The 25,897-nt window shown below is 49.7% G+C and overlaps 1 protein-coding gene across 2 annotated transcripts in view; it reads left to right on the top strand.

The window, feature by feature from the left end:
* FAM178B (family with sequence similarity 178, member B) overlaps positions 1–25,897 on the top strand; it is a 118,019-nt gene that overhangs the window by 13,452 nt on the left and 78,670 nt on the right. Inside the window, exons 2-8 of one of the 2 annotated variants that reach the window (XM_008567922.1) lie at positions 3,358–3,427; positions 3,638–4,077; positions 5,253–5,314; positions 8,282–8,389; positions 14,324–14,476; positions 21,256–21,361; positions 24,893–24,977. In XM_008567922.1, coding sequence (XP_008566144.1) covers positions 3,382–3,427; positions 3,638–4,077; positions 5,253–5,314; positions 8,282–8,389; positions 14,324–14,476; positions 21,256–21,361; positions 24,893–24,977 — 1,000 coding nt within the window. In that variant the 5' untranslated portion in view covers positions 3,358–3,381. Of the gene's footprint in view, positions 1–3,357; positions 3,428–3,637; positions 4,078–5,252; positions 5,315–8,281; positions 8,390–14,323; positions 14,477–21,255; positions 21,362–24,892; positions 24,978–25,897 lie in introns of those variants that run through there. The other variant, XM_008567921.1, reaches the window with a different exon arrangement.

The raw sequence follows: 25,897 nt of genomic DNA, 5'->3' as shown, positions 1-25,897 counted from the left end.
CCCTCGGTGTTGCTCCCGCGCCTCGGTGTTGCTCCCGCACCTCGGTGTTGCTCCCGCGCCTCGCCCAGCCAGTGAGCGGGAACCGGTCTGCATGTGAGATCCGAACCCTTGGCGGGAGTGCCGCCGCACTTCTCAAGCGGCGCACCATGGCAGTGCGCCACCAGGCCGGCCCCTTATGTTTAGTTTTAAAATATGCATATTTTTATCCACAATACTACATGCAAAAAATAAAATAGTACTTATTTGCCAGCTATGCTGAACATTTGGCATGCCCTTTCACAGTTTAAAATTATATAAACTGAAATTTTAGACTTAGCTTACAAACCTATTTTTGTATTTATTTTTATTATCATGTATATAACAATATAAACTTAATAAGCCTTAACTAGTTCTAATGCTTACCATTAATTCTTTCATACAATTTGCCTCCTTACTCTTGAGTTACTTTAGTTTATGTTCTCTGTTTGCTGCGGTATATCATTCAGCAAGTTTCTCAGGGAACATTCTTGGTTGACATACTTTCTTAACCCCTGCATATTTGAGAATGTCTTCAGGTTACCTTTGTACAGAAGTGATAACTTGGCAGGGTATATAATTCTTGGTTCAAAATTATTTTCCCTTAAAACTCTGTAGATATTGTTCCATTGTCTTCTGGCATTTAGAACTGCAAGAGAAAATTTGAGGTCAGCCTGACTTTTGCCCCTTTATCAGTAACTTGCTTTCTCTGTCTGGATACTTTTTTTTTTTCCTTTTTGTCTTTTTTCGTGACCGGCAACGGGATCGCAACCCTCGGTGTCGCGCCCGCACCGTGACCAGTAACGGGATCGCAACCCTCGGTGTCGCGCCCGCACCGTGACCAGTAACGGGATCGCAACCCTCGGTGTCGCGCCCGCACCGTGACCAGTAACGGGATCGCAACCCTCGGTGTCGCGCCCGCACCGTGACCAGTAACGGGATCGCAACCCTCGGTGTCGCGCCCGCACCGTGACCAGTAACGGGATCGCAACCCTCGGTGTCGCGCCCGCACCGTGACCAGTAACGGGATCGCAACCCTCGGTGTCGCGCCCGCACCGTGCTCAACCAGTGAGCGGACCAGTCTCTATATGGGATCCAAACCCTCGGCGGGAGCACCACCACACTCCCAAGCGCCGCACTCTACCGAGTGCACCACCGGGCCGGCCCTCTGTCTGGATACTTTAGTTTTTTTTCTTTATCCTTGAAATTTAAAAACATCACCAGACTATGTCTCGGTGTTGCTTTCTTTTCATCAAACTTTAAAGGTAGCCGGTGCTCTTTTTCCATTTGTAGATCTAATTCGTTCTTCAACTCCAGAAAATTTTCTTCAATTAGCTAATTAATTACTGTTTCAGCTCCATTTGCTTTGTCCTCTGTTTCAGATATTCCTATTATGCATAGATTGTAACTCCTAGACTGGCCCTCTAGATCTCCCTTTTTCTCCTCTTTTCTTATCTTGATTTATTTTGCCTTTTCCTCCTCATTCTGTGAGATTTTCTAGTTGGTTTATACTGTTGTTCATGTCCTTTCTTCTCTTTTGATCTTCTGTGTGGTTGTTTCCTTATTGAAAGTAGGGTGTTAAAGTGTCTACTGTTATTTTAGAACTGTTTCTCCATTTCTGTCAATTTGCTTTATATATTTTGGGGCTCTGTTTTTAGGTGCATATATATTTATAATTGCTATAGCTTCTTTTGAAATAAATTAATTTTAAATTGATGAAAATCATGTATGTTTACCATGTACAACATGTTGCTTAAAAATATGTATACATTGTGAAATGGCTAAATTCAACTAATTAACATATGCATTACTTCACATACATAACATTTTTTTCTGGTGATAACACTTAAAATCTACTCTTTTAGCAATTTTCAAGAATCCTATACATTGTTATTATCTATAGTCACCTTCTCACTCTTTCATTCTCCCTCTCTTTCTCTCTCATGCATGTTCTCTTGCCCTTTTGCCTTCCTCCATGGGTTGATGCAGCAAGAAGGCCCTCAGCAGATGCAGTCCCTCAATCTTGGACTTCCCAGCCTCCAGAACCATGAGCTAAATAAGTTTCTGTTTATTACAAATTACCCAATCTCAGGCATTCTGTTATAGCAGCACAAAATGGACTAAGATGGATAGATTGTAAAAAAAAAAAAAAAAAAAAAAAAAATAAACCAAGCCATTTTAAATGCTAGCTGCATTGCCTTTCCTCAGAGCCATGTCAACATTCGTTGTCATAAATTTTTAATTTTTTTATTATTTAATTATTATTGAATAATACATCATAGTCATATTGATTTAAATTTCTTTCACTGTGGTCAAGTTTGAACATTTGTTGATTCAGTGTTTGGTTTTTGTAACCTTCATTTCCTTTGATCATTAGATTTTTAGCCTTCCATTAGTTATTAACCTTTCTTCCGTGTTGCGGAGCCTGGGCCGATCTGATGGGCAGTGTCTGTGTACATGGCCTGCTCCATCTTGGCTGGGGATGGGCAGCTCCTTACATTAGAGGAGGCTTGTTGGGCCAGCCCTGGGGTCTCTTTAAATCACTCATTCATTCAACAGAAATGCATGGATTTCTACCATGTGCCAGATCTGTGCTGGTGCTTGGGAAATGGCAGGAACCTGACAGCCCTGCCCTGCCCCTGGCGAGTCAACAGCCTTACAGGGTGACACTAAGCAAGCAAGATGTATGGGACGTCATCTCAGAACACAGGTTTCAAACAACACAGATTTTTGAAAAAGTTGCTGTCGTGGGCCGGCCCAGTGGCGCATTCGGTAGAGTGCGGCGCTTGGGAGCGCGGCAGGGTTCGGATCCCATGTAGAGACCGGTCCACTCACTGGTTGAGCGCAGTGCGGGCGTGACACCGAGGGTTGTGATCCCGTTACCAGTCACGAAAAAAGACAAAAAGGAAAAAAAAAAAAAAGTTGCTGTCCTTATGCTTGCCCATCACATCCTTGAAATGAAAAGTCAGAAAGTGCCCCCTTCACCTCAGCAACTTGATGTTGGTGGTACCACGATGCCCCTTTTTTTTTTTTTTTAAGATGACCAGTAAGGGGATCTTAACCCTTAATTTGGGGTTGTTAGCACCACACTCTCATAAGTGAGCTAACCAGCCATCCCTGTATAGGGATCCGAACCCTTGGCCTTGGTGTTATCAGCACCACACTCTCCCAAGTGAGCCATGGGCTGGCCCTCCATGATGCCCATTTTGTGGGGTGGACCTGGAGAATGAATTCCTCCTGAGCACTAGCAGGCCCAGGTTCTGCTCTCTGGGAAACATAGGGGTTCAGAGCCTTTAGCTTTCTTTTGGAGGTCCACCTCATCTCACAGGTAATTCCTTCCAGGACAGAGCATCCCATGGTTTGCAGATGGCCGGGCCCCAGAAGACTGTGCTCACCCTTGCTCAGAGTGAAGGTAGGCATCCCCTACCTGTGCAGGTGGAGCCCTGCTGAGGTTTGGGACCAAAAGGGAATGGAAAAGCCAAGGGTGGAGGGATTTTGCTTGCATCCTGCCCACAGCAATCCCAGCTTGCCTCTGACCCAGTTGCTGTTCTCCTTACCTAGTGTAGCTCCGTGTCTAGGATGCAGGTAGGTGTGGGCACCAAGTCCTCTGTCTCATCCACAGGGGTCCAGTCAGCCACCACTGTGCCCATCCTCTTGCCCAAGCTGAAACTCAGCTTCTTCAACGATCCCCTGCAACAGGGGCTCCCCCGGCCCGCCCGGCGGCTCTGCAGCCCTACCTCAGCTCCAACTCCCAAATTGCGGAAGAAACCCAAGATGCAGGCAGCCAGAGACGTGTTCCCCACCAACTGGAGCCCACCGCCTGTAGAGTTCCTGATCCCAGGGGTACTGCAGGTTGGCCAGGAGGCCACAGCCCAGAGGTGTGTGGGTGAGGTGGGCCCCCAGGGCCTGATGAGACCAGCTCAGTGGCCACCCAAGGAGTTGGAGCAGGAGCCCCTGGACTCAGACCCCAATGAGAGCCTGGACTCACTCGAGGAGCTGTTCTGGAACATGGCAGGCCCGACCCTGCAGGCCACGGCCCCAGAGGTGGATGCCAGCACCTCGGTAAGCCAGTGACCACCCCTTGGCCTCCTCACCTTGGCCACCCCTCTTTGGCTACCCCTTCTTAGTCATCTATAGGCCACCCCTTTTTGGCTGCCGCCTCCTCAGCCATGCCCACCTGCCCTCTTCAGCCACTTCAACTTGACCATCCTTCCTCAGCCTCATATCCCCGGCCTCTCCTCAGGTCTCAGGCCCTCATGGCTGGGCACATGGGCCCTCAGGGCCGGCTGCACCTCTTCCATTTTTCCCACTCCTAACTCCTGCTAACAGATGGCTTGGTGGTGACACAAAATTTGACAACAGTTCTGCATGGGGCCCTCAAAGCTTTCATGACTAAGGTTGGGATTATGGCCCTAGAGCAAGGAAGGACCTCAGTGCCAGGATCTGATCTTGGTCAGGCCCAAAGACTCGGGCTGACTTTGGTCCAGTGGATCAGGATTCCTAAATGGAACTGCAGTGATGAACTTCAAATTGGGAACAAATGACTATTGTGAGGTAGACTGTGGGGACATTGAAGAGCCCATAATAGATCCAGAAAATTTATTCTAAGAATAGGGCTTCAATTATTTGTAGTAGCCTAAGATTGTCAATAACCTAAATGTCCACCACTAGGGAACTAATAAAATAAATTGTGTTCTAGTCATATATCAGAATTCCCTGAAAATATGAAAGAAAGAAAGAATCTCTTTGGCATTGATGTGGAATGATCCTCAAGATATACTGTTAATTGAAAAGAGCAAAGTGCAGGACAGGGCGTATAGTAATATACTGTTTGTGTTGTGGGGGGAATCCACAGTATATTGTGGTTTGCTTGTCTGTGTATCACATACCTCTGAAATACACAGGGACTGCCCACCCTGTGGTCACCTGTGGGGAGGGAACTTGGTGGCCGGGGATGGAGGTGAGGGGGAGGCGTTTTTCTGTACGCTTTTATACTTTTTGATTTTTTAATCATGTGGATGTATTACCTATTCAGAAAAGTAAACAGAATAAATAAAGGTAGAGCGTAGCCTTACAACACCAAGGTCATAGTTTGGATCCTAGTACTGGCCAGCACCAAATGAATGAATGAATGAATGAATGAATGAATGAATGAATGAATGAATTTAGATTAAATTTTTTTCTTTTTTCCCTCTGTCTTTCTTTTTGTTCCACATTCCCATGTCCTATTTCTCCAGCTCACCTCCAGGGGCTCAGAAAGTTACGTCAACAACTTAGATTACTTACTGCAGGAGAAGAGGTGAGTACAGGAAAGGATCCTCCCGGGGTGTTCATATCTGTGGGGTTGGCACCAGTTTCAGGATTCACAGCAAATTCATGTCAGAATCAAGCAGCCTTCCCACTCAGACATAGCGTGTTCTGCATGCTCTGATGAATAACGAGCATGTGGAACCGTAGCCAGGCCCTACGGTGGCGTCTCCAAGGCATGAAGCTCTGGGCCCCTGCTGTGTATCTTTCACACCTGCCTTCTCCTTGCTGTTACAGTAGCATCATAGCTCATGTAGGAGTTAGTTTTTCAGCTACCTTCTAACTAGCTTTGTCCCTTTCTACCCTCAGCAGTTTCTAAAGGCTGCACTGAAGGCAAAAATCGCATCCAATTAGAATTGGAAATGCCTAGGGAGGTGCAGATGGTGTTCTCTTCAGTTGAATGCCTAGTGGAGTGGTTGGCTTGCATCAGGGGCCATTTTGGGTGAATATACCAGACTCCTGCTGCACACAGGAGGCTGTTCACTCTGCGAGAAGGTTGGCAAACAGCCTGCCCGTGTGCGGGGTTGTCTTCACCAGGGCATGCTCTTTGATGGCATGTGAGCAGATTGCTCACACTGCCTGTGTTCTTTGTCCTCTCTGCTCTGTTGTTTTGTTTTGTCATTTCAGCTTAGTACGTGTACAACACATTTGCAGAAGTTAAGTGTAGATAGGGGCATGCTGCTGTTGAAACAGTTGGGTTCTCACCTCGCTTCTCCTGCTGGGAGGACTGATGCTCACTCGGCTCTACTTTCCCAGAGTTCCCTGCCTGTGTTCTTGCCCACAGAAGGGAGTTACACAAACCTATGGGGCAAATTATTGTTTGCTCTGTTCTTGTCTGTTGTCTCTGGCCCCCTGGCCCTCCCCAGAGGCATCTCATCTCCCTCCCCCATACAGCTCCTCTGGCTCTTAATATCCCAGGACTTTTGTTGTTTAACTCCTTCCCCTGAGTATATTTTCTTCCAAGTGGATTGTCAGTTAGGGAAGAGACTATGTCTCTATGTTGCCGCAGTACCCAACACGGTGCTGTAAGTTTAGAAAATGCTTGAAAATGTTGTCAGTAAAATGAAAGATTGTGGGGAACCGTTGTGCCTGGTCATCAGTGTGCCTGGCATGGGGAGGTTCCTGCTCTTTGTCCGCTCAGGCTGCCATAACAAAATACCACACACTGTGTAGCTTAAACAACAGACATTTTTTTCTAACAGTTCTGGAGGCTGGAAGTCCCAGATCAAGGCTATGGCTGATTGGGTTCTTGGTGACGCCCTTTCTCTGGCTTATAGCTCAGGCTGCCATAACAAAATACCACACACTGTGTAGCTTAAACAACAGACATTTTTTTCTAGCAGTTCTGGAGGCTGGAAGTCCCAGATCAAGGCTATGGCTGATTGGGTTCTTGGTGACGCCCTTTTTCTGGCTTATACCTTTCTCTGGCTTATAGTTGGCCACCTTCTTGCTGGTTCCTCACATGGCCGAGACAGCAAGCTCTCTGGTGTCTTTTCTTATGAAAGGCCACTGTTAAGTCAGGGCTCTACCCTTAATTAATTCCTTACTCCAAATACAGCTACACTTAGGGTTAACGCTTCAATTTATGAATATTTTGGAGCAACACAAACATTCAGTCCATATCACACTGAGTCCAGGTACTGGGTAATGGAGCTGATGGTGCAGTCCCTGCTCACCTGGAAATTTAACATAATGATTCTAGTATTTCCTATGATCCAAAGTTACTACAGAGGGGTCCGGAATAGTGGCACCAAAATTAACCTGGAGGTCAGAAAAGGCTCCCCAGAGGTATCCTTATCCTTGAACCTTGCAGGATAAGAAATTTGGGGGGGGAAGGTGGGGGGTGAGCACATGTGTAAAGGCAGGTAGGGCAGACCATGCTGTCCTGGCTTGGTGCTGAGGGGTAGGAAGGGCATAGCAGGAGATGCAGCTGAGATGTGCATGGGGACTGGATCACAAGGGGCCTCGTGAACAGGAGGTCAGATCATGGGAGAATGTTAAGCAAGCAGAAATGTTTTCCTACATGTTTAAGGAAGGTCTCTCAGAGTACCTTTGGAGAATGGATGGGAAGGGGGAGAGAGGAACAGTGATGAGGGGCTGAGGTGGGGCCTGAGTCAAGGTTCATACCTAGGAGGCCTCTGGGAGGAGCTGATGGGGCTCTTGATGGGGCTGATGGCCTGGGTGGCTGGGACACTGGGGCCTGTGGTGGACACGTGGCATCAGAGGGGTCTGGTCACAGCTGGGAATCATCCAGTTAGTGGCTGGCCAGGAGGATCTGAGCTCGAGACAGGGGCCTGGGCTGGAGATAAAATATTTGAGAACTGAGGACCTGTGGGCACAGCCAGGGTGATTACCTGGAGGGGCCTTTCGGGGGTTGGGGAGGCTCCCAGGGTTCCCTCAGCAGCCTGGTTAGGGCAGGAGGAGGCGAGGGGTCAGGGCTTCAGCAAAATCATGGTGGGCTCACAGGGGGCCATCTGAAAAAGGAAGTGAGACGCTGGAGCAGGCCAGAGAAAAGGGAGGCTCTAGGCCGCCATGGGCGAGTAGGAGGATGAGCAGGAGCTGCAGGGTAAGGTGGCGCATCAGAGACGCTGAGGAACCAGGGTCCTCTCCTGGTCATGTGGCCGGGCTCCGGCAGGAATAGAAGGCCTAGGCTTCAGTGTGTTAATAAATGAGCAAATGCCGAAATAAGGCACACAAATAAAGACACGTTTCAAGTTGTGTGGTGAAAGTCATCCTTCAGGCCAGCCTTCTCCACTGTCATCATTTGGAGACAGTGCAATCAATGCAATGCAGGCCCCCTACCATCTAAATTTGAGAGCCTTTGTGCAGGGAGGCCAGAGTGATGCTGCCTCCCAGTTCCTAGGACTTGCTTGTTCGTGGGGATCTTTGAAGCCCGGGGACAGAGCTGGATGGCCAGGAACAGCACTGACCCCTGGCTTTGGCTCTTGTCTCCCCACAGGGAGCAGGCCCTGGAGCAGGAGCGAGAGAAGCTACTTCTGCAGGACTGTCCTGGTCTCAACTCCTTGGGTCTTGATGAAGATGAAGTGCCACTCACACCCGAGCACAGGTGAGGGGGCAAGGGCCCAGTCTTTTCTGAAGGGGAAAGATTTCAGTGCCAACCTGCTGTCGGGTTTTGGACAGTTTCAACCAGCAATTTGCGTACCACTTATGAGTTCTAAAGCTGCCTCCTTCTCTTAAAGCCACATTTCAGTCATTGACTTGAGAAATATCCAATCACCTACTGTGCACCAGGATCTAGTCTGGGTCTTTGAAGACCCAGAGATCATAAGACCCAGCCTGCCCTGCCCCAATTATCTGCCCAATTTATAGAATCAGATCTCTTGGGAAAATACACAAAACCACAGCCTAAATGAAAACTGCTTTTCAAGGGGTGATTACAGCCATGTGACATTTTTCATCTTTCCCTGTTTGGAGAAAGAAGGTGGCTCTATCGGTGCTGTCACCTGGGTGGGAGCTATGCTGGCCCTGACTTAATTGGTTCGTTGGCTAGAGGGAGGGCTGGATTCATCTGTACGACAGGGTCTCAGAGACACCCAGGGACCACAATTAAACCCATCTTCAGGGTACACTGTTTTCCATCTGTCTTAGTCTGTTTTGGCTGCTATAACAAAGTACCATAGACTTGGTGGCATATAAACAACAGAAATCTATTTCTCACAGTTCTGGAGGCTGGAAGTTTGAGATCAGGGTGCCAGTATGGTTGGGTTCCGGTGAGGGCCGGGGTTGCAAACTGCCGTCTTCTTGTATGTCCTCACGTGGTGGAAAGAGGCAAGGGAGCTCTCGGGGACCTCTTTTATAGGGGCCCTAATTGTGGGCCGGCCCGTGGCTCACTCGGTAGAGTGCGGTGCTGATAACACCAAGGCCCCGGGTTCGGATCCCACATAGGGATGGCCGGTTTGCTCACTGGCTGAGCGTGGTGCTGACAACACCAAGTCAAGGGTTAAGATCCCCTTACCGGTCATCTTCTAAAAAAAAAAAATAATAAGGGCCCTAATTGCATTCACGAGGCTCCACCCTCATGATCTAAACGCCTCTGAAGGCCCCACCTCCTAATACCATCACCTTGGGGATTGGGATTTCAACATATGAATTTTGGGGGGACACAAGCATTTGGTCTATAATACCACTCATCCATCTATTCATCTGTCCATCGGTCCATCATTCCATCCATCCAAGAAATGTTTACTGAGTGCGAAGTAAATGCCAGGCTTTGTTACAGCCTCTGAGGATATAGCAGGCACAAAACCAACAGCTTCTGCCCCCACATGGCTGGCTTTCAGGTCAGGGAGACAAACAGCAAACAAGATAAATGAAGCTATATAACATGCTCACGAGGAAGGCTAAAATTGGGGGAGGAGGCATGAGGAGTTGTGGGAGGGTGCGAGATTTTGGATGAGGGGTCAGGGAAGGCCTCCGTGAGCAGGCGACTTTTGAGCAGAGCCTGAAGGAGGTGAGAGCCAACTCCAGGGGGGCCCTGCAGTGGGAGCATGCCTGCTGTTGGGAAGTGGCAAGGAGGGGGCGAGTAGAGGGGCAGAAGTTCAGGGAGGCTAAGGGTGGGTGCCAGAGCTTTTCCTCGGAGCTAGCTGGCCACTGCTCATTGAACAGGATCCTCTGGCTCCTGTGTTGACAATAGACTAGTGAGGCATGGGGGGCAAGGGCAGAAGAGGGGGACAAGGGGGCAGAGGATGCCACAGCAGTAATCCAGGAGAAACAACCATGCTTGGGGGTGGGGGCAGGCGGTGAGAAGCAGGCAAGTTCTGGGTATGTTTTCAGGGTGGAGCTAACAGGATTTGGTGATAAACTGGATGGAGGGTATGAGAGAAAGAGAGGAATCAAAGGGGATCGCAGGGGTTTGGTCCTGAGCAACTGGAAGGTTGGAGTTGTCTTAAATTGGGGAAGACCTAGTGATGCAGGATCAAGAGTTCATTTAGGGAATCCTAGGAGTGAGATCAGGTAGGCAGCTCAGACACCTAGAGAGGCAAGCCAGGGAGTCACTGTGTGTAGATGATATTTAAAGCCACAAAACTGGGCAAGATCGCCCTTGCAGCAAATAGAGAAGAAAAGCAGGGGCTTAGGGCACAGGGCCCACGCACGTGGGGGCCACGGGGAGGAAGCAGCAAAGGAGACCGAGCAGGTCAGAGGAGAAGCAGCTGCCGGAGTGCTGGGGGCCAAGCACGGGGACCACTGGCAACTCGGGGCTCACCGCACGTGGGGGCCACGGGGAGGAAGCAGCAAAGGAGACCGAGCAGGTCAGAGGAGAAGCAGTTGCCGGAGTGCTGGGGGCCAAGCACGGGGACCACTGGCAACTCGGGGCTCACGATGACCTTGACAAGGGCAGCTCTCACAGGCTGCTGGGGACGAATCTGACTGAATAGGTTCATGGGAGAAGAGGAGGAGAGGACAAAAGAGAAGACGGGCAGCAGCTGAAGAGAGACGTGGGGTCCGGATAGGTTGGTTGGTTTCTTCCTTTCTGTCTTTCTGCTTGTCTTTCTCTCTCTGTTTCTCTTCCTCTTTCTCTTATGGAGGAAGGAACAGCATGTTTGTATGCTAATAGGAATGACCCAGGACAGGGGGGAACTGATGTTGGGGGACGGAGGGGATCTTCAGGAACCATGTGCCCAAGAGGGGACGGTGGGCTGTAGGAGAGGAGCCATATGGCTGGCGGTGGGTCCATCGACACGTCCTGGCTGGGCTGCTATCCAGGCTTGGCTCATTCTGTAGGCCTGAGTTATATGATTTAGCAGTGCTTGCTGAAGCTTTGATGCACGTCCTAAGTTAGCGTTCTGTATTCACTTCCTAAGGGATTGTTGAGTGACAACATACAGACTTCCTCAGGGGCCCCTGCTTTTAGGATCCCCAAATGATTTACACTGTTGTGGTTGCTCAGAGATGATTATGAGCAACACCTTGGCTGGCCATTTGCCTTTTTCTCAGATTTTGCTGTTAATCATCTTTTGACTAGATCAGGGATCAGTAAACTTTTTTTGTAAAGTTTGTACATAGGTGGTAAATCTTTTAGGCTTGAGGGTCACCACTACTCAGCTGTACTGCTGCAGGTTAAGAGCTCCTGCAGACAGTAGGTCAGTGGATGTGCCTGGCTGTGTCACAGTAAAGCCTTGTATACAGAAATAGGCAATGAGCAAGAGTGGGCCTGCAGACTGAGGACACCCACTCCCTGATTGCTATGAAATCTGGGAATGTGCTAAGATTTGAACAGCCATCCCAGATAGACAGAGGGAGTTTCACGCACACTGCCCAGAGATCCACGGAAGGTTGCTGTGAAGTTGCATGCTGATTCCCACGTGCTGGGCAGGTGCTGGTTCCTGTCCATCTCAGGAAGCGTTTGGATGGATGTGGTAGAGCAAGAAGACTGAATTGAATCAGTGTATTTGGGGCCAAAGTCCTCCCTCACCCACCCACGTGCTGGGCAGGTGCTGGTTCCTGTCCATCTCAGGAAGCGTTTGGATGGATGTGGTATAGCAAGAAGACTGAATTGAATCAGTGTATTTGGGGCCAAAGTCCTCCCTCACCCGGAATGCTGTGGTGGTGTTCCACGTGATGGAGGCAGTTTTCTTTCTGAGTGAGGCTTGTGGTCTGGGTTTCCAGAGTTTCCACTCACTGAATAGCTAGCATTGGAATTAAACCTTTTAGGCCCTTTTTAAAATCTCTGCAGCAAGAATACTACCTCTAGCTCTACCTTTCTGCTGAGACATCCAGGATTCCAGAAGTTAGGCTTGGAGGTTTTGAAATTCCTCACAGAAAGGGAGTCATCAGTGGCACCAGCTTAAGGCAGAAGGTACTCCTGGCTTTGAAATCACTGAGAGTTTTCTGGGTGCATGACGTCTTCCAGTTGTGCTTTTAGAATGCCTCTTTGACGACAGCCACTTTGAGGTGGTTGTTTTGATGTGGGATCATTTTGATAGGACTGTTCAACTTGCTGCTTTGAAAAAAATTACTGATGTACAAAGCCACCAGCCTCTGCCATCCATGAATGGGGCCGGGGGAAGCAGTGGGGGCAAGGGCTGGGGGTGCAAGTATGGAAGCAGGGAGGCTGAGGGTGGGGCTAGTCACCATCTGCCAGACAAGGCATCATACAGTTGCCACAACTGCCCGTTGTCGAAAGGACCCTGGATTATCCTGAGCAGAGTATCTGCTCATGCTCTAAGAATTAGCTTGCGTCTTCAATAGACAGCATCCTAAATTCTCTATTTCTTAAAGTTGAAAGACCTCATGTGTGTGCTGGGGTGGGGGGAGCGGCAGATATATTTAAACCACAACATCATTCTTTATCCTCAGTTCTAGGCTGAACAGGAAATCCTCAATTAGATGTGTAAGAGTCATCTCAGAACTCTTAATAATGCACATACATTATAGTTACTATCACAGAAGTCCCTTTGAACAACAGGGCTAGGTCCCATTATAGATGAGCCTAGTTCTTACAGACTTTGAATAATTTGTACATTTTTTCTAACTGCAAAAACAACATAAGAAGCAGTAGATACTCACAAAACTCTAACAGCAGAAATGTGAACAAAAAAGAAAATTATTTTACCATTTGTGTGGTGGTTTGCTGAGACTTTCCAAAAGCCTACAGGATTAGAATCTTCCCAGTTTTCCAATGTCGCTCCCATTCTTTGTGACATTTCATCCCCAGGACAGCCCTGTGATGCCAGTTGGGGCCTTACCTTGGGTCATTTGGCTAAAAAGTGAGAAAGAGTCCTTGTGGCTGGCTGGTGGGGCCCAAGATTGCACCACTTCACTGCCAGTGCCCACTGCACATGTCCCAGATCCTAACGGGAGCTACGGGCTGTTCCTCCCCTGGGTTTGCTGTCTCAGACCATGGGCCTGGCTATGAAGCTGTGTATGGTCTGTCTTCTGGTCAGATGAGGGGAGGCAGTATCTGGAACTTGTTTTATTTTGTTATTGTTAAATGTGTGTTATACTGCTACAAAATCAAGCAGAGCACAGTAACATGAAATAAACAGGAAATGTCTCCTTCCCCCTAATTCCGTTCCCTAGGAAATGACTCTAGATCATAGTTTGGTGTATCGTGGTAGGGGGGTTTGTGTGACGCGTGTCTCAGTATGTCTGTGTGCGTTCATGTATATAGGTACACACACACACATCCTGTTCTTCCACTTGCTATGTTCACCCACCGACATGCTGGGTCAAGTGTCCATGCCAGTCCCTCATCGTGTCTTATCTACCTCCCTTTTCCCCATCCCCATTCCAGTGGGTCATAAAGTTCTGACAGTTTTTACTCCTCCCTGATGGAATTGAAACATCCCCTCTTCTTCTTCCTGTTCCTTCCCTCTGGGGCAGGGCAGGGCCTAGGGATCTGCATTTCAGCAGGCTCCCTGGGTTGTCTTCATGACCACTGGAGCTTGAGGACTGCTGGCCCTGAGGAAGAGTCCATGCGCCTTCATCTGGCATTGAGACCTGCCTGCTGCCTCGTGCTTCTACCCATGCCTGCGCTGCCCCCTCAGCCTGCACATCCTCGCCCCTTCTAGGACACCGGCCCTGACCCTGGCTGCACCCAGCATTTCTCTCCTCCACTCCTGGCAGCACCATGTAGGCCCCTCTGTCCACTTGCCAGAGGATATTGCAGTGATTTGTTTACACTTTTCCTGGGCGGCCCATGCCTGACTCATCCTTCAGCACCTGGCATCATAGATACACAGTGAAAGTTTGACCTGAACAGAGCCAGTGTGTGGAGCTGGGGCTCAGATCAGGGCCCTGGACTAGAGCCCAGAGGGAGGGATTGTTGCATATCCACGGAGTGGGAGAGCAAAGGGCTCCTTAGTCTGCATCTGATGAGCTCTTCCTCCATCAGCAGGTGGCACTGTCCCCCCTGGTCTGCAGCGGGACCACAGTGCAGGGAGCACCTGCTCCCACCTGACCTTCCCAGGTCTTCCTCCCTCCATGCAGCAGATCCAGGTGCACCTGCTGACGCCCGGCTTTCCTGCCTTTGCTTTGCCAGGATGCTGGTGGAGAGGTTCTCCATGTCAATGCAGGACATCCCGCCAGTACATCCAGGCGAGACTGTGTTTCTGCTCAGGCATCACCCCCTGCCATGCATCCTGGACTGTTCACACCTCAAGCCACACAGCCACCTGGAAGGGCTCTTCCTCAGGTAAGTGCGTGCAGGGTAGGTGGAATCGGGCAACACAGCCTGGCCAGGTCCCCTCCCTCCTGAAACCCAGGGATGAGGGCCACTTCCAAGGAGGAAATTCCAGGAGCCAGTTTGGATATGTCAGCTTTTAAGGACATAATCACACATGTCTATTTATAATATTTCATTTACTAACTTTGATACACATACTTTAAAAAATCCTACATTATAATAAATATCTGGTGGTGCATTTCCATGTTCATATTTGCTTTTCCGCCCCCATGCCCAGTTTCACGGAACAACTTGAGTTAGACTTGTCATGTGTGGCCTTGGGGCTGTGTCTCCATCAACACTGATGCCACTTTCTGGGCTATCCAGGTTGTATGAAGGTCATTTCCATCTATTTGTCGGAGACACCACACTTCAGTCTGTGTGTGATGCCTGCACTGAAAAGTTTGTCGCCAGCCACAGTACACTGTGTATAACAATAGGACAGCTCCCTTGTTCTCTTTCTTTTTGGGAATAAATTCGTGATCATTATCACATAACCACTGACTGTTGCTTTTTAAGGGGATTTTTTTTTTTTTACAGTTTATTTCAGCATATGAAATGCTTTATTTACGGGCCGGCCTGTGGCTCACTCGGTAGAGTGCGGTGCTGATAGCACCAAGGCCACGGGTTCGGATCCTTTAAAAAAAAAAAAAAGAAAAAAGAAATGCTTTATTTATTATAGTGGAACTAGAAAAATGAATGAATCCGTATCAGACCAAAGGATTACAAATAAGGAAATTCCCTAGTATTGTTGACACGACATTTGTCTTCCAAAAAGCAATGCTTTTGTTTTTCCCACTTGCTTTTGATATTGGTTTAACTCCATGTTGGGTTGGATATCTTCATCACATATAAGTCAGGAAATCTGGAGTTAATGTTCCAACAGACAGTCTTCCCACAACGTCTCATGCAGACGTGCACCTGGTTTGCTGAGCATCGATGCACTGATTACAGCATGTCATCATTTCAATAAATATAACTCAAGTGTTAAAAGACAACACCAGGTTCCTGGGAGACTTTAAGGTAATTTTTAAAAGACTCGCCACAATCATATCCAACACTTGCAATTGTGAGGTAATATATCCAAGAATAAGAGAAAGAAAAAACCCGCAGGATCTTGTGTAGCAACCACCTGCTGGGTGCTCACGTGGCAGTTGCCTTGCAGGGCGGAGGCCAAGGGGATAGAGAAGGGGCCACCCTTGCCCACTGCCCGCCTGTAAGGAGCACAGAGGGTAGCTTGCTTCTGTGGTCTCTTCAGCCACGCTAGGACTTGAACAGGGGAGTCTTGCTGTCTATTCCAGCTATTCAGGGCTTTCTTACATTTATTTCATTAATTCTAACTCCATCTTATTTTGTAACATAAAGATTACATTTTGATGTTTCCTTTAAAAACTTTTATCACGGGAAGTTGTATGCATATATAAAAGAAGAGAGAACAGTATAACATACCGTCATGCAACCATTGTTCAGCTTCAGTGACAACGAACTCAAAACCAGTCTTGTTTCCCCTGCCTGCTAACAATCCCCACCAGGACTGCTTTGAAGCAAATCCCAGACACATATAATTTAACCCGTAAATATTTCAGTTTGTGTCTCTAAAACATAGGATTCTGTTTTTAAACATAACTTCAAACCATTATTATTATACCTAAAAAACAGTAATTTATTAATTTTATTAATATCAGTCAGTGTTCAGACTTCAGTGGTCTTATAAGCATTTTTTATAGGTTGTTCAAATCAGGATCTGAACAAGGTCCAAACATTGTGGTTGGGTAATGCAAGGGTACTTCAAAAAGTTCACGAAAAAATAGAATTAAAAGATATTATGAGTATTTTCTTGAACTTTTGAAGTACCCTGTATCATGTTAATGGTGAAATAATACTGCATTGCACTGATACCCTAACATATTTAACCGTTTTTCTCATCTTTTTTGGACACATACATTATTTCCAGCTTTTCTCTGTTATAAACAATGTGGTGGAGAATATTCTTTTTTTTTTTCTTCCTTTTGTGGTGGAGAATATTCTTACACATAAATATTTTCTGGAAGTCTAGACTATGTTCCTAAACAATGATGCGAGAGTATTGGGCCTGCGTGTATGAAAAATAGTAAGGATTCACATTGCCCTATTGAAAAGGTGTCTCATGAAGAGATGATGAAAAAGGAAAAAGGAGAACAAAGGAAAAAGAAGGATAGTGGAATTGGAGAAAGGAGAGGGACAAAGAACAGGCTGGGCAGGAGTCGAGTGGACGAGAGAGGAGAAAGGAAGGCCTCTCCCTGCGCTGCTTTGGCCTGGGGTGTGCACGACAGCAGGTTTTCTGTCCCAGACTGCATGGCAGGCAGGAAGTGTTTGACAGATGATACGGCCCGCAGAGCAGTGACCTGGGATCGCAGTGGCCCTGCCAAGTGAGGCCAGGTGGCTGGACAGCTTCCCCGGAGTGAGGAATTCAGACCCTTTTCCCTCCGATATGCTAATGAGGTACAGTGGAGGTGGCCTTGCCAGCATCTCAGAGCTGTGGCTTTGAGAATCTACATGTGGCTTTCTAGAGGAATGCCTGCTGCGAGACACAGTCAGGGGCTCCTGCTGGGCGGTCATAAGGGCCACTTCCTGGAGGTCACCATTTAGCCATGGGTCATCTTTCATTTCCTGTTTGTGCCAAGGAGTTCAAGTCCAGACACAAGAGTGGGAAGTACTAGTCGTTCAATAATGACCCCAGTGTATTCACAGAAACCTGGCCATGGAGGGCGGCAAGGTGGCTGGATCTCTTAAGAAGCAGTCAGTTCATACAAAAAGTTAACACTTTGTGAGCTAATAGTTTTTTATTTTCCTTTTTATACTACCCTGTATTTTCCAAATTTTCTGCAATGAACATGTATCATTTTTACCATTAGAGGGGAAAAAAGTGAATGCTGTTTTTTTTTAAATCACCTTTTGAAATAGATTCGCTTCTCCTTACCCCTACTGTGGAGAAAATACCTTTCTTCCCTCTGAACAAGCTGGGAAATGTCGGCACAGACTAAGCAAGCAGTTTGTCTCAGTTCACAGAGCAAGTGCAGGCGACTTGGTGGCTCAGCCAAAGTGGCCTCCCAATTGGACCTACACACATTTATGTGCACGAATGCTCCTTCCCCGCCCCAGCCGTGTGACTGGAGGTGGCCCAGATGACCCTCTCTTGCCCATCACTGGGCTGGATGTGTGACCTCGGGTCAGTTCCCTGGGACCAAAGTCACATGTCTTTATGACAAAAGTTGGTACCAGCTGATTCCAGGAGCTGAACTTTTCTCTCCTCCCTTGACAGCAGTTCAAAATGAAACCCGATCCTCCTGAGTGGAGAGCTGAGTGTCAGAAGCCAGCTCCATCAGAAGGGTAGAGGTGCGGGCCCTCCTGAATTATTCATAGGCCCCCCAGGTGTTTGCATGTTCCTCTGGGGTATCTGCCACTATTTCTGTGAATGCGGGCTGCTTGCAGGAAGCTCCAGGGGCTGAGTACTCGCGTGAATACTGTAGCAGGCTGGGGAAAGTAGGAGGTGGGTCTCAGCTTCGTCACCTTAAATGGCGCTTGTGCAGCCCCAGCTCTTGTTTTGTCACGAGCTCCTCCTTTTCCTGGAGAAGATGCCAGGGTTGAAGCCCAGATGAAATAAATTTGGCTATTATGGAGTGTGGATAGGCCTGAGCTGTCCAAATGGCCGCAACTGCCCCTGAGAATAGAGGGCAAGTGGAGGCAGCAAGCTGGGCTGTTGCTGGGACCCCGGCTGCTGACCGGGTGGCACTCGCTTATCTTTTAACAAAGAAAGTAGAGAAAAAGAAGAGGGGCACTGGTGAAAGATTTGACCAATACTTGTTTTTGTCCTGCTTAGTCATTTTATTAAAACTTTCATTTGAATAACTTGGCAAAAGCCCAGAAGCTGATACTATATAAATAACTACACTTGGTGTTTATCCCTTTGCCATCACTTGGGATTCCCAAGGCATTTAGAGACTTTGCCCTCTGGGACTGCTGCCCATAAAATAGAGGAGGTAGAAGCTGGAAGGAGAAGGTTGGAGTCTGCTCTAGAGCCCAACGTGCTGACCCAGGCTGGTCCCCTGTTTGTTGTCTACTTGTTTTGTGTCTTTCCCCCTTTTAGGCTGATTTTCTCTCCCTTCCTTCCTTTTGTTCCAGAGGGTGATGAGGGTGAAAGCAGACCCCTGCCTGCTGTCATTGCCATCGTAGCTGGAGATTAGCAGTGTTCTGACTGTGGCTGCTCCCTGTCCTTCTCTCATTTCCAAACATGGCTGAGAAACCCAAGCAGGAACCTTCCTTCAATGGGATCCTCAGGGTTGACAGTTGGGGGCTTCGAGCTCAGCCAGGCCTACATGGCATCTGCTGCTGAGGGAGGCCCTGTCCCACCCCTTCTGGCTGCAGGGTCCTCTGACATTCTTAGGATAACTTCTGACCTCAGCGTTGGCTTGGCCACAGGCAAAGGCACCCACTTGGACCCAGCATCAGCATTCTTGATGTGGAGATATGACATGGGTTTTTTGTAAATCTGACAGCAATTGATTCTATAGCCCAAGGTTTTTTGATCTTTCACTGCACACACCTCCTCCATCCCCTGCCCTTTTCCTACAGGCTTCCCCATTGGGGTGCTGCTGTGGGGACTCTTCCTCCTATCCCAGAGTCAGGGCAGTGTCTGTACTTGAGGCCCATTCCCTGCCCTGTGGCCCCCACACTCGAGATTTCCTTGTGCCATCATGAACAGCATGGAAGGGCTCATGGTTTAGCAGAGGAAAACAGTTTCCCCTCATGTCGAGTACACACACTCAGCTCATGATCCAGCCTGCAGAGGAGATTCCTTCCATCTCATTTCTCTGGAGACACAGAATTCCTTGAAAGCTATTCATCCCAAGGCAGAGCAGGGCTGTGCCCTTTCTGGCTGTCTTGCTTCTGGTCTTATGGATGAAAACTAACTCAGCAGCAGTGAACTCGAAGGCAGACTGATTGTTTCTCTGTCAGAAACTGCGCTGCAGGGCTGGCGCAGCAGCAGGAGATGCTGCAACCCGAAGGTGTCTCTCCCTCAGAGCAGCACTGGAAATGTGTTGATCTGAGCCAACAGGGGCTTGTACAGTCAATTCCCCCACTGAGAAACTGGCAAGGTGCCCCCTCCCAGCAGAATGCCAGAGCCAAAGTCTCTTCAGAGTCCCCAGAGCACTGGCCTCCTTGCCACATGGCCTCTGGCAGGATCCTGCCAATTTGCAAGGTCCAGCAGACATTGTTTGCTGGGGTATTGTCTGCGCTCAGGGTACTGTGTGTGTGCTTGAATCACTCATCTCGGGGTCAGTCCATGAAAGTATCCGTGTGACTGGGCACGTGGAATAGAGCAGAGTGTGCCAGCAGCCCTGGGGTGCACATGTGTTTGTATGTGCAAATAAAGGTCTGTTTTAGAGCAGTATACTTCACAACCACAGAACAAAGCTGCTTTCTCCTCTGAACTTAAATGACTTAGGAGAAAAACATACAATTTGTAAATTGCCTGGACTTACTCAGGGAGACAGCAGCTTGGCTCAGAGGAGAATCTTTGTTATGGAGCATTCTGTTCCTGGCAGATTAAAGTATGATGTCCTTTTAAAATAGGAGGAGGTGGAGCTTGGGCTGACCGAGCAAATTTCTATCTAGGGTCATGACATTAAAAACTATCTGAAATGGCTTTTGCATGGATTTGGCCATTAAAAAGAACAAACATAAAATTACTTTTTTGTTTCCTGGAATCCATATTAATTATCTTTGGGACATTATCTGGAGAGAGCAAGCAAAGGAGCAATTACCAAATGCATGGAGAGTAGGAGAATCCTAACCCAAACCCAGTCTCTCTGGGGATGGCCTCGAGTTCAGTAAGGGTGACAAAGTCCAGCCAGCCCCTATGAAATGACTTCAGAAGCATCTTCCACCAGAGGCCCTACAACACATGAAATATTTACCTGTAGGTCAAGGTGATCTATCAGGGCGACGATATACTCGAGGCAGGGCTCCTCTCCACACCAGCAGTCTGATTCTGAGAGCTCTTGTCAGGAGGAGAGGCCCAGCAGGATGACATGAATGGACATGCAGGTTATGGCCACAGGCAAGTGGCCAGTCTCAGTGCCACTCCCCTTGACTCTGGGACATTTGCTATTCACGTGGTTTCTGGAAAATCCTCTTTGGAACCCTCGTTTGATTTTTCCTTCCCACAATTTCCCTGCCCCAGGCCCCTTTCTGTTATTTCCCCATCTTCTCAGGTGTCCCTTTTGTGTTGGGAAAACACAAGCCGGGGCAGGAATGCTGTGTGTAACAAGACCCTGAGACGCTGGCCGCAGCCTTGCCAGTAATCCTGTCCACCCCTTGCGGCCTGGAGCCCAAGGCTAAGGTGCTGGACTCCTGGGTTCTCACCTCACCTGGCCACAGATTCTTTTCATTCCCTTGGTAGACACCTTGTTGTCCCCCTCCACCAAATGGAAAGAGCACAATGTCATGAGTTTAAAACACTGTGAGGTATGTTCATGGAAAGCACTTGAGAAAAGCAAATGACTCTGTTGATGGCGTGGCCATTTTTCCGTCTGACAGTTCCTCACATCGGAGGCTCTAAAAGCACATTCGTCCACGGTGCTATGGATGTGCTCTACAGCATTCTGGTAAAGTTGAGAAACGCCAGTCTCCCGCAGCATTACTGAGACAGGCTTGCCAAGGGGCTGCCAGCACGGCAGCCCCCCTCACCTCGCCCCTCTGCCCCACAGCGCACCACCAGCCCAGCAGCTCTCCTTCCTGCACAGCGGCCTCCTGAGCAACCTCTACCTGCACATGCCTGACTGCCCGGTGCCCCTGCTGCAGTGGCTGTTCCAGGTGAGGACCACAGACCTGCCACTAGGTGGCGGGAGCATTGTGGAGCGTGGTGGCAGGCCTGCTGGCGGGAGGGGCTGGGCACTTAACCTCTTGCCTTGGGTGCTGCTAGGCTCATCTTAGGTGGGAGGAAAGCTGGTGGAGCAGTAATGCTGAGGGTGCCAAAGTCAGGGAGGTGCAGGGCCCTGCCTGTGGTCTCACAGAGCTGGCACCGCCTGGGAGCCTCTGCTTCCCCTCCCCGCAGAGCGTGTGCCTCTCAGGGTGTTGCCTGTGCCGCCAGAAGCCCTATCTGAGCTTTCCCAGTGGACTGATGGTCTAACCTCTCCATGATTTGATCCATGCTGCTTAACAAGTACTGACATTATCTCAAAACTCATCTCTTTTCGACAGTTGTAGGTCCCTCATCACATAAGCAGCAGGAAGGCCACTCAGGGCCAACTGCAGCCCTGCAGCACCCCTGGAGGTGTGGGCACCCTATTGAATTTAGACCCAAGGGTACTTGGGTGTTTGAGCTTTGGCTACCACTGTGCAGTTGTAGGTCAGCTGGAAAAGCCATGAACAGAGTTGCTCTGTCTGACCCGGTTTCTTATCTCCTGGTTGCTGCTGGAACATTTCACCTTGAGGGAACATGCATTCTGCCTGGGGCTTACAACTTTGCACTGGGAGAGACAGAGATTAGCCAGCAAGGACAGCCCAGGAACCAAATGCTGTGATCTGAATGCACGGCATGAGGGTGCCGCCCAGCCTTGGCCCCCACCCAGGGCCAGCACTGTCTGGGGAGGGGCTGGTCACAAGTTCCAGCTGGCCCCATTCCTGCCAGTTGGAGCCTGGACCCCAGCCGTAAATCAGAGCCACCACGCAGGGTGGATTACTGAAGGAACTCCTCAGCTTCAGCAGTCTGGCCGCCTTCCAGGAAGAGCCCTCCGGCTCTGCTTCCCTCCCGCTTCTTTCACGTTGCTCCTGCCTGGCCCAGTGGAAAGAGACACCGTGAGCTCCCAGGGTCCTTGTGTGCGGCTTCTGCCCCTGCCGCCCCACCCCCAGGCCCCACTGGAACAGGGAACAGTACGGCCATTATTCTTTGGCTCCATCAGTGCAGTTCTATCTGCTGCTCGCACAGCGTGTGACACCGCACAGTCAGCCATCGGGAGCCACAAAGAGCCTGTCTGAGACATCGCTCACAGAGGGTCCTTGTGTGACCCTGACTCGGCTGGAGTGCCTTCTCTGTTGGTGTGTCTGAGAGGGGGCCAGAAAGAGGAGTCAGGGACCCACCCTGAGGCCACACAGTTCAGGTGTGAGTTTTAGCTTTGCCGCTTGATACTGTGTTGGCCTCAGCTATGTGCCTTGGTTTCTTCCTCTGTGTGCTGGGGCTGATGGCCCCATGTGGGGCTTAAATGAGCAGGTCCTGTGAACTGCCTTGTCCCCCTGGTGCTGCTTAGGGCCTGGGCCACAGCTGCAAAGGGTGATGTTGGCACAAAGGTTCCAGCCCACGCTCTGCAGGAAGGAGAAACAGAAGCTCCCAGCCCCCACCACGGCTAAAGCCAGATTAGTGGAAGGGGTGCACTTGGCTTTGAGAGCCTTCTGGGTGGTGTGCTCAGCGTACTTCAGAAACTCAGGCGGATAGTGAGAACTCTGATTGCCAGAGATAGAAATCCACAGGGGCTCCTGAAGCCGCCAGGGGGACTGTAAAGATGCAGAGGAGATTCTCAGGAAGAGCTGGAACCAGGGATGGGGAAGGGCTGGGTCCTAGGAAAGGCCTCTGTTTCTCTCTCCTGCCCAGGCTTCACAGCCAAGTAAGGCCAGGCCCTGTTCCCAAATCTGAATCCCTAGGAAGGAAAATCTGGTTGGCCTACGCGGGGTTAATTGTCCCCTGGTCCAATTAAAGGCAGCTAGGTAAGCTGCGTCACAGGGCTGTGGAGGTCACACGTGTGCTTGGAGTCAGTTCCAAGAGCTAGGGAGTGGGTGAGGTGGGCAGACATCTCCAGCTCTGCTCATCTTTCTTTGGAAAGGACATCCTGAGTTTTCATGGGGACTCAGCCCTGCTGCCTGCCCTCCTCCTCCCTCCCAGGGGCTTAGGTGGGGTGTATAGTGGGTGAACAGGCTTTGGCCTCAGTGCTCTTCACCAGGGCTTTTCATGGGGACTCAGCCCTGCTGCCTGCCCTCCTCCTCCCTCCCAGGGGCTTAGGTGGGGTATATAGTGGGTGAACAGGCTTTGGCCTCAGTGCTCTTCACCAGGGCTCTCGTGTACCTGCCATGTGAGCCCACTGGAGGGTAGACAAAAGTAGGTAGCACGTGCCCTCAGTGGACTTGTACTCTTGTTGGGCAATAGTCAAGCATTCAACTCTGAAAAGGTTACAAGTTATGAAAGGAGGAGAAAGGCAGAGTTCTAGAGTCTGAGCCAGTGCTTTCTCTTCAGCTTTCCTGGGGAGTGCTCTTGGGAGCCATAGCTGTGGGGGAGGGAAAGCGGCAGGCGCAGCAAAGGGAGAAACTGAGGGCCAGGCGATTGCAGTAGAGGCTCCAGGCAGTCCCACAGCAGGTCTGGAACCTGGTGACCCTTTAAAATTGGCCCAGCTGAGGCAAGGGGTCCAGGCTCTTGGACCCAGCATCAGCTAGTTATCACACGCAGGCTGCACTTGGAGAGGGGCACGACCTTGTGCCAGGCACTCCCTCCAAGGTCAACGCCCAGAGAGGGCCTCCAGCAACAACAGTGCCCAGCCCCTGGGGGAACAAGAGCCTCAGTCTCGAATGGGGGTGTGTCCACAGCACCCACCACACTGGGCTCTTCTCACCATTCTTGGGAGAAATGGTATAATGCACAGCATGGCCAGCCGTGGGCAGGGGCCCCCTCCTCTGAGGCCTGGCCTTGCTGTTATGTCCCCAGACCAGCTGGCATTTCTGGGCAGGGGCTAGCCCACTGCTCATCTCCAGGTTATGCTTTCTCCAAGTTCCAAGTCCCCAGCTTTTGACCCTTGAACTCCGGGGCATTCAAAGAAGGATCCCAGTGAACTTGAGTCAGGTGGGTGACCTCCCACACCAAGGTTGATTGAGGATCTGTGCTCAGTACTGAGGGCTTTCCAAGCCAGTGGTCTCAGATGACTGTAAGTTAAGGCACTGACCTGGAACTAATTCAAGAGTGACAGGGATGGGCCTACCCTGTCATTGCCCAGCTGACTGTGGTCAGTGCTTGGGAGCTCTTTCTCTCCCCTTCATCAGCTCCTGCTCTAGAAGGTCATGGCTGTGACCATTGGGAGTGAGGGTCAGAAGGACTGAGCCTCCTTCACAGGGAGGCGGAGGCAGTAGGAAGTCTCAAGTCACACAGACCTGGGCTTGAACCCTGGCTTTGCTGCTTACTAGCTGTGTGACCTTGAGGGAGTGGCTTGACCTCTCTGAGCTTGGTTTCCAATCTTTTAAATGGCAATAATGACAATATCCTTTTACCACATGGACTTGTGAGGATTTATTTAATACAGAATAATAGAAGTTTGCTACTATCACTCCATAGGAATGACCCAGCTAACCTGTCTTTTCTCCTCCTAGCTGCTGACATGGCCTCCAGAAACTTCTTCGGGAGCCTTTGATCTTCTGTGGGATCTCAGCGTGGATGGGCTCTTCCAGCAGTCTGGTCAGTACTGGGGTGCAGGGAGGACATTGGCACCCCAAGCTCCAGTCCCTGGGAGCTGAGCACACAGGGGAGGTGGGGACACTGCATCACTGCCACATGAAGACATCAGGCTATCTTTGGCTCTGGCTCCAGCACTAGTAAAAAGCTGAGCTGAGAGGCTCCTTGGTACCTTGATCTGGCCTTAGGTCCAGGTCACTGTGGCCAAGTCTAGGCTGACCTCACAGACCCCAGAGCAGTCCAGGAAGGTAGGTTCAAACTGAGGTAGTCTCTGGATCTAAAGGGGCAGCTTGTGGCCCAGTTCTTCCAAGAGCCCAAGTTTGCTTGGGAGGGTTCCAGGAATATCTACATCAAACCAGGGCAGGTCCTTCGGTTGGAGTCACCAAAGAGGAGGGCCCCAAATCTCTCCCTCCTTGACTGACAGGGTGTCAGTGGAGCCACTAAGTTTGATCTGGACTGGAATGAGAGCTTCAAGACTGTACGCTGGTCATGGCATATAGGGGGTATATTTAGTTCATCATCATACTTTAAGATGTTCAGAGTTCCACAGAAACAATTAATTTTCTCCTTAGTGTCTGTACTCTCCCCAGGCTGTTATCAGTTGGTGCCTGAACCTAGACACTTTAGCACCCAAAAATATCGTGTAACCAGTTGAAAGTTGCTTACGGCAGACAGTGACGGGGATTCCTAGGTGCCCAGACAGGGCATTCTAGCTGCCTTTGCCCCAGCTGTGGACTGTCTACCCTCCTACCAAAGCACTAAAGCATATGGCTCTGAAGGCCAAGGTTATAGACCCCTGAAACACATTAACCCCCAGTGTTTGGTTTTCTGCTTTTGTGCCTCCTCTGCTTTAGGAGTTGGCTGAGCTGGAGGCCATCTGTCAAATGAGAGCATTCCAGACTCCTCCCCTCCCCCCTCCCCTG

Source organism: Galeopterus variegatus, unplaced genomic scaffold (assembly GCF_000696425.1).
Source record: "Galeopterus variegatus unplaced genomic scaffold, G_variegatus-3.0.2 Scaffold356, whole genome shotgun sequence".
Classification (NCBI taxonomy): domain Eukaryota; kingdom Metazoa; phylum Chordata; class Mammalia; order Dermoptera; family Cynocephalidae; genus Galeopterus; species Galeopterus variegatus.
This window is presented reverse-complemented; position numbering and strand designations above follow the sequence as displayed.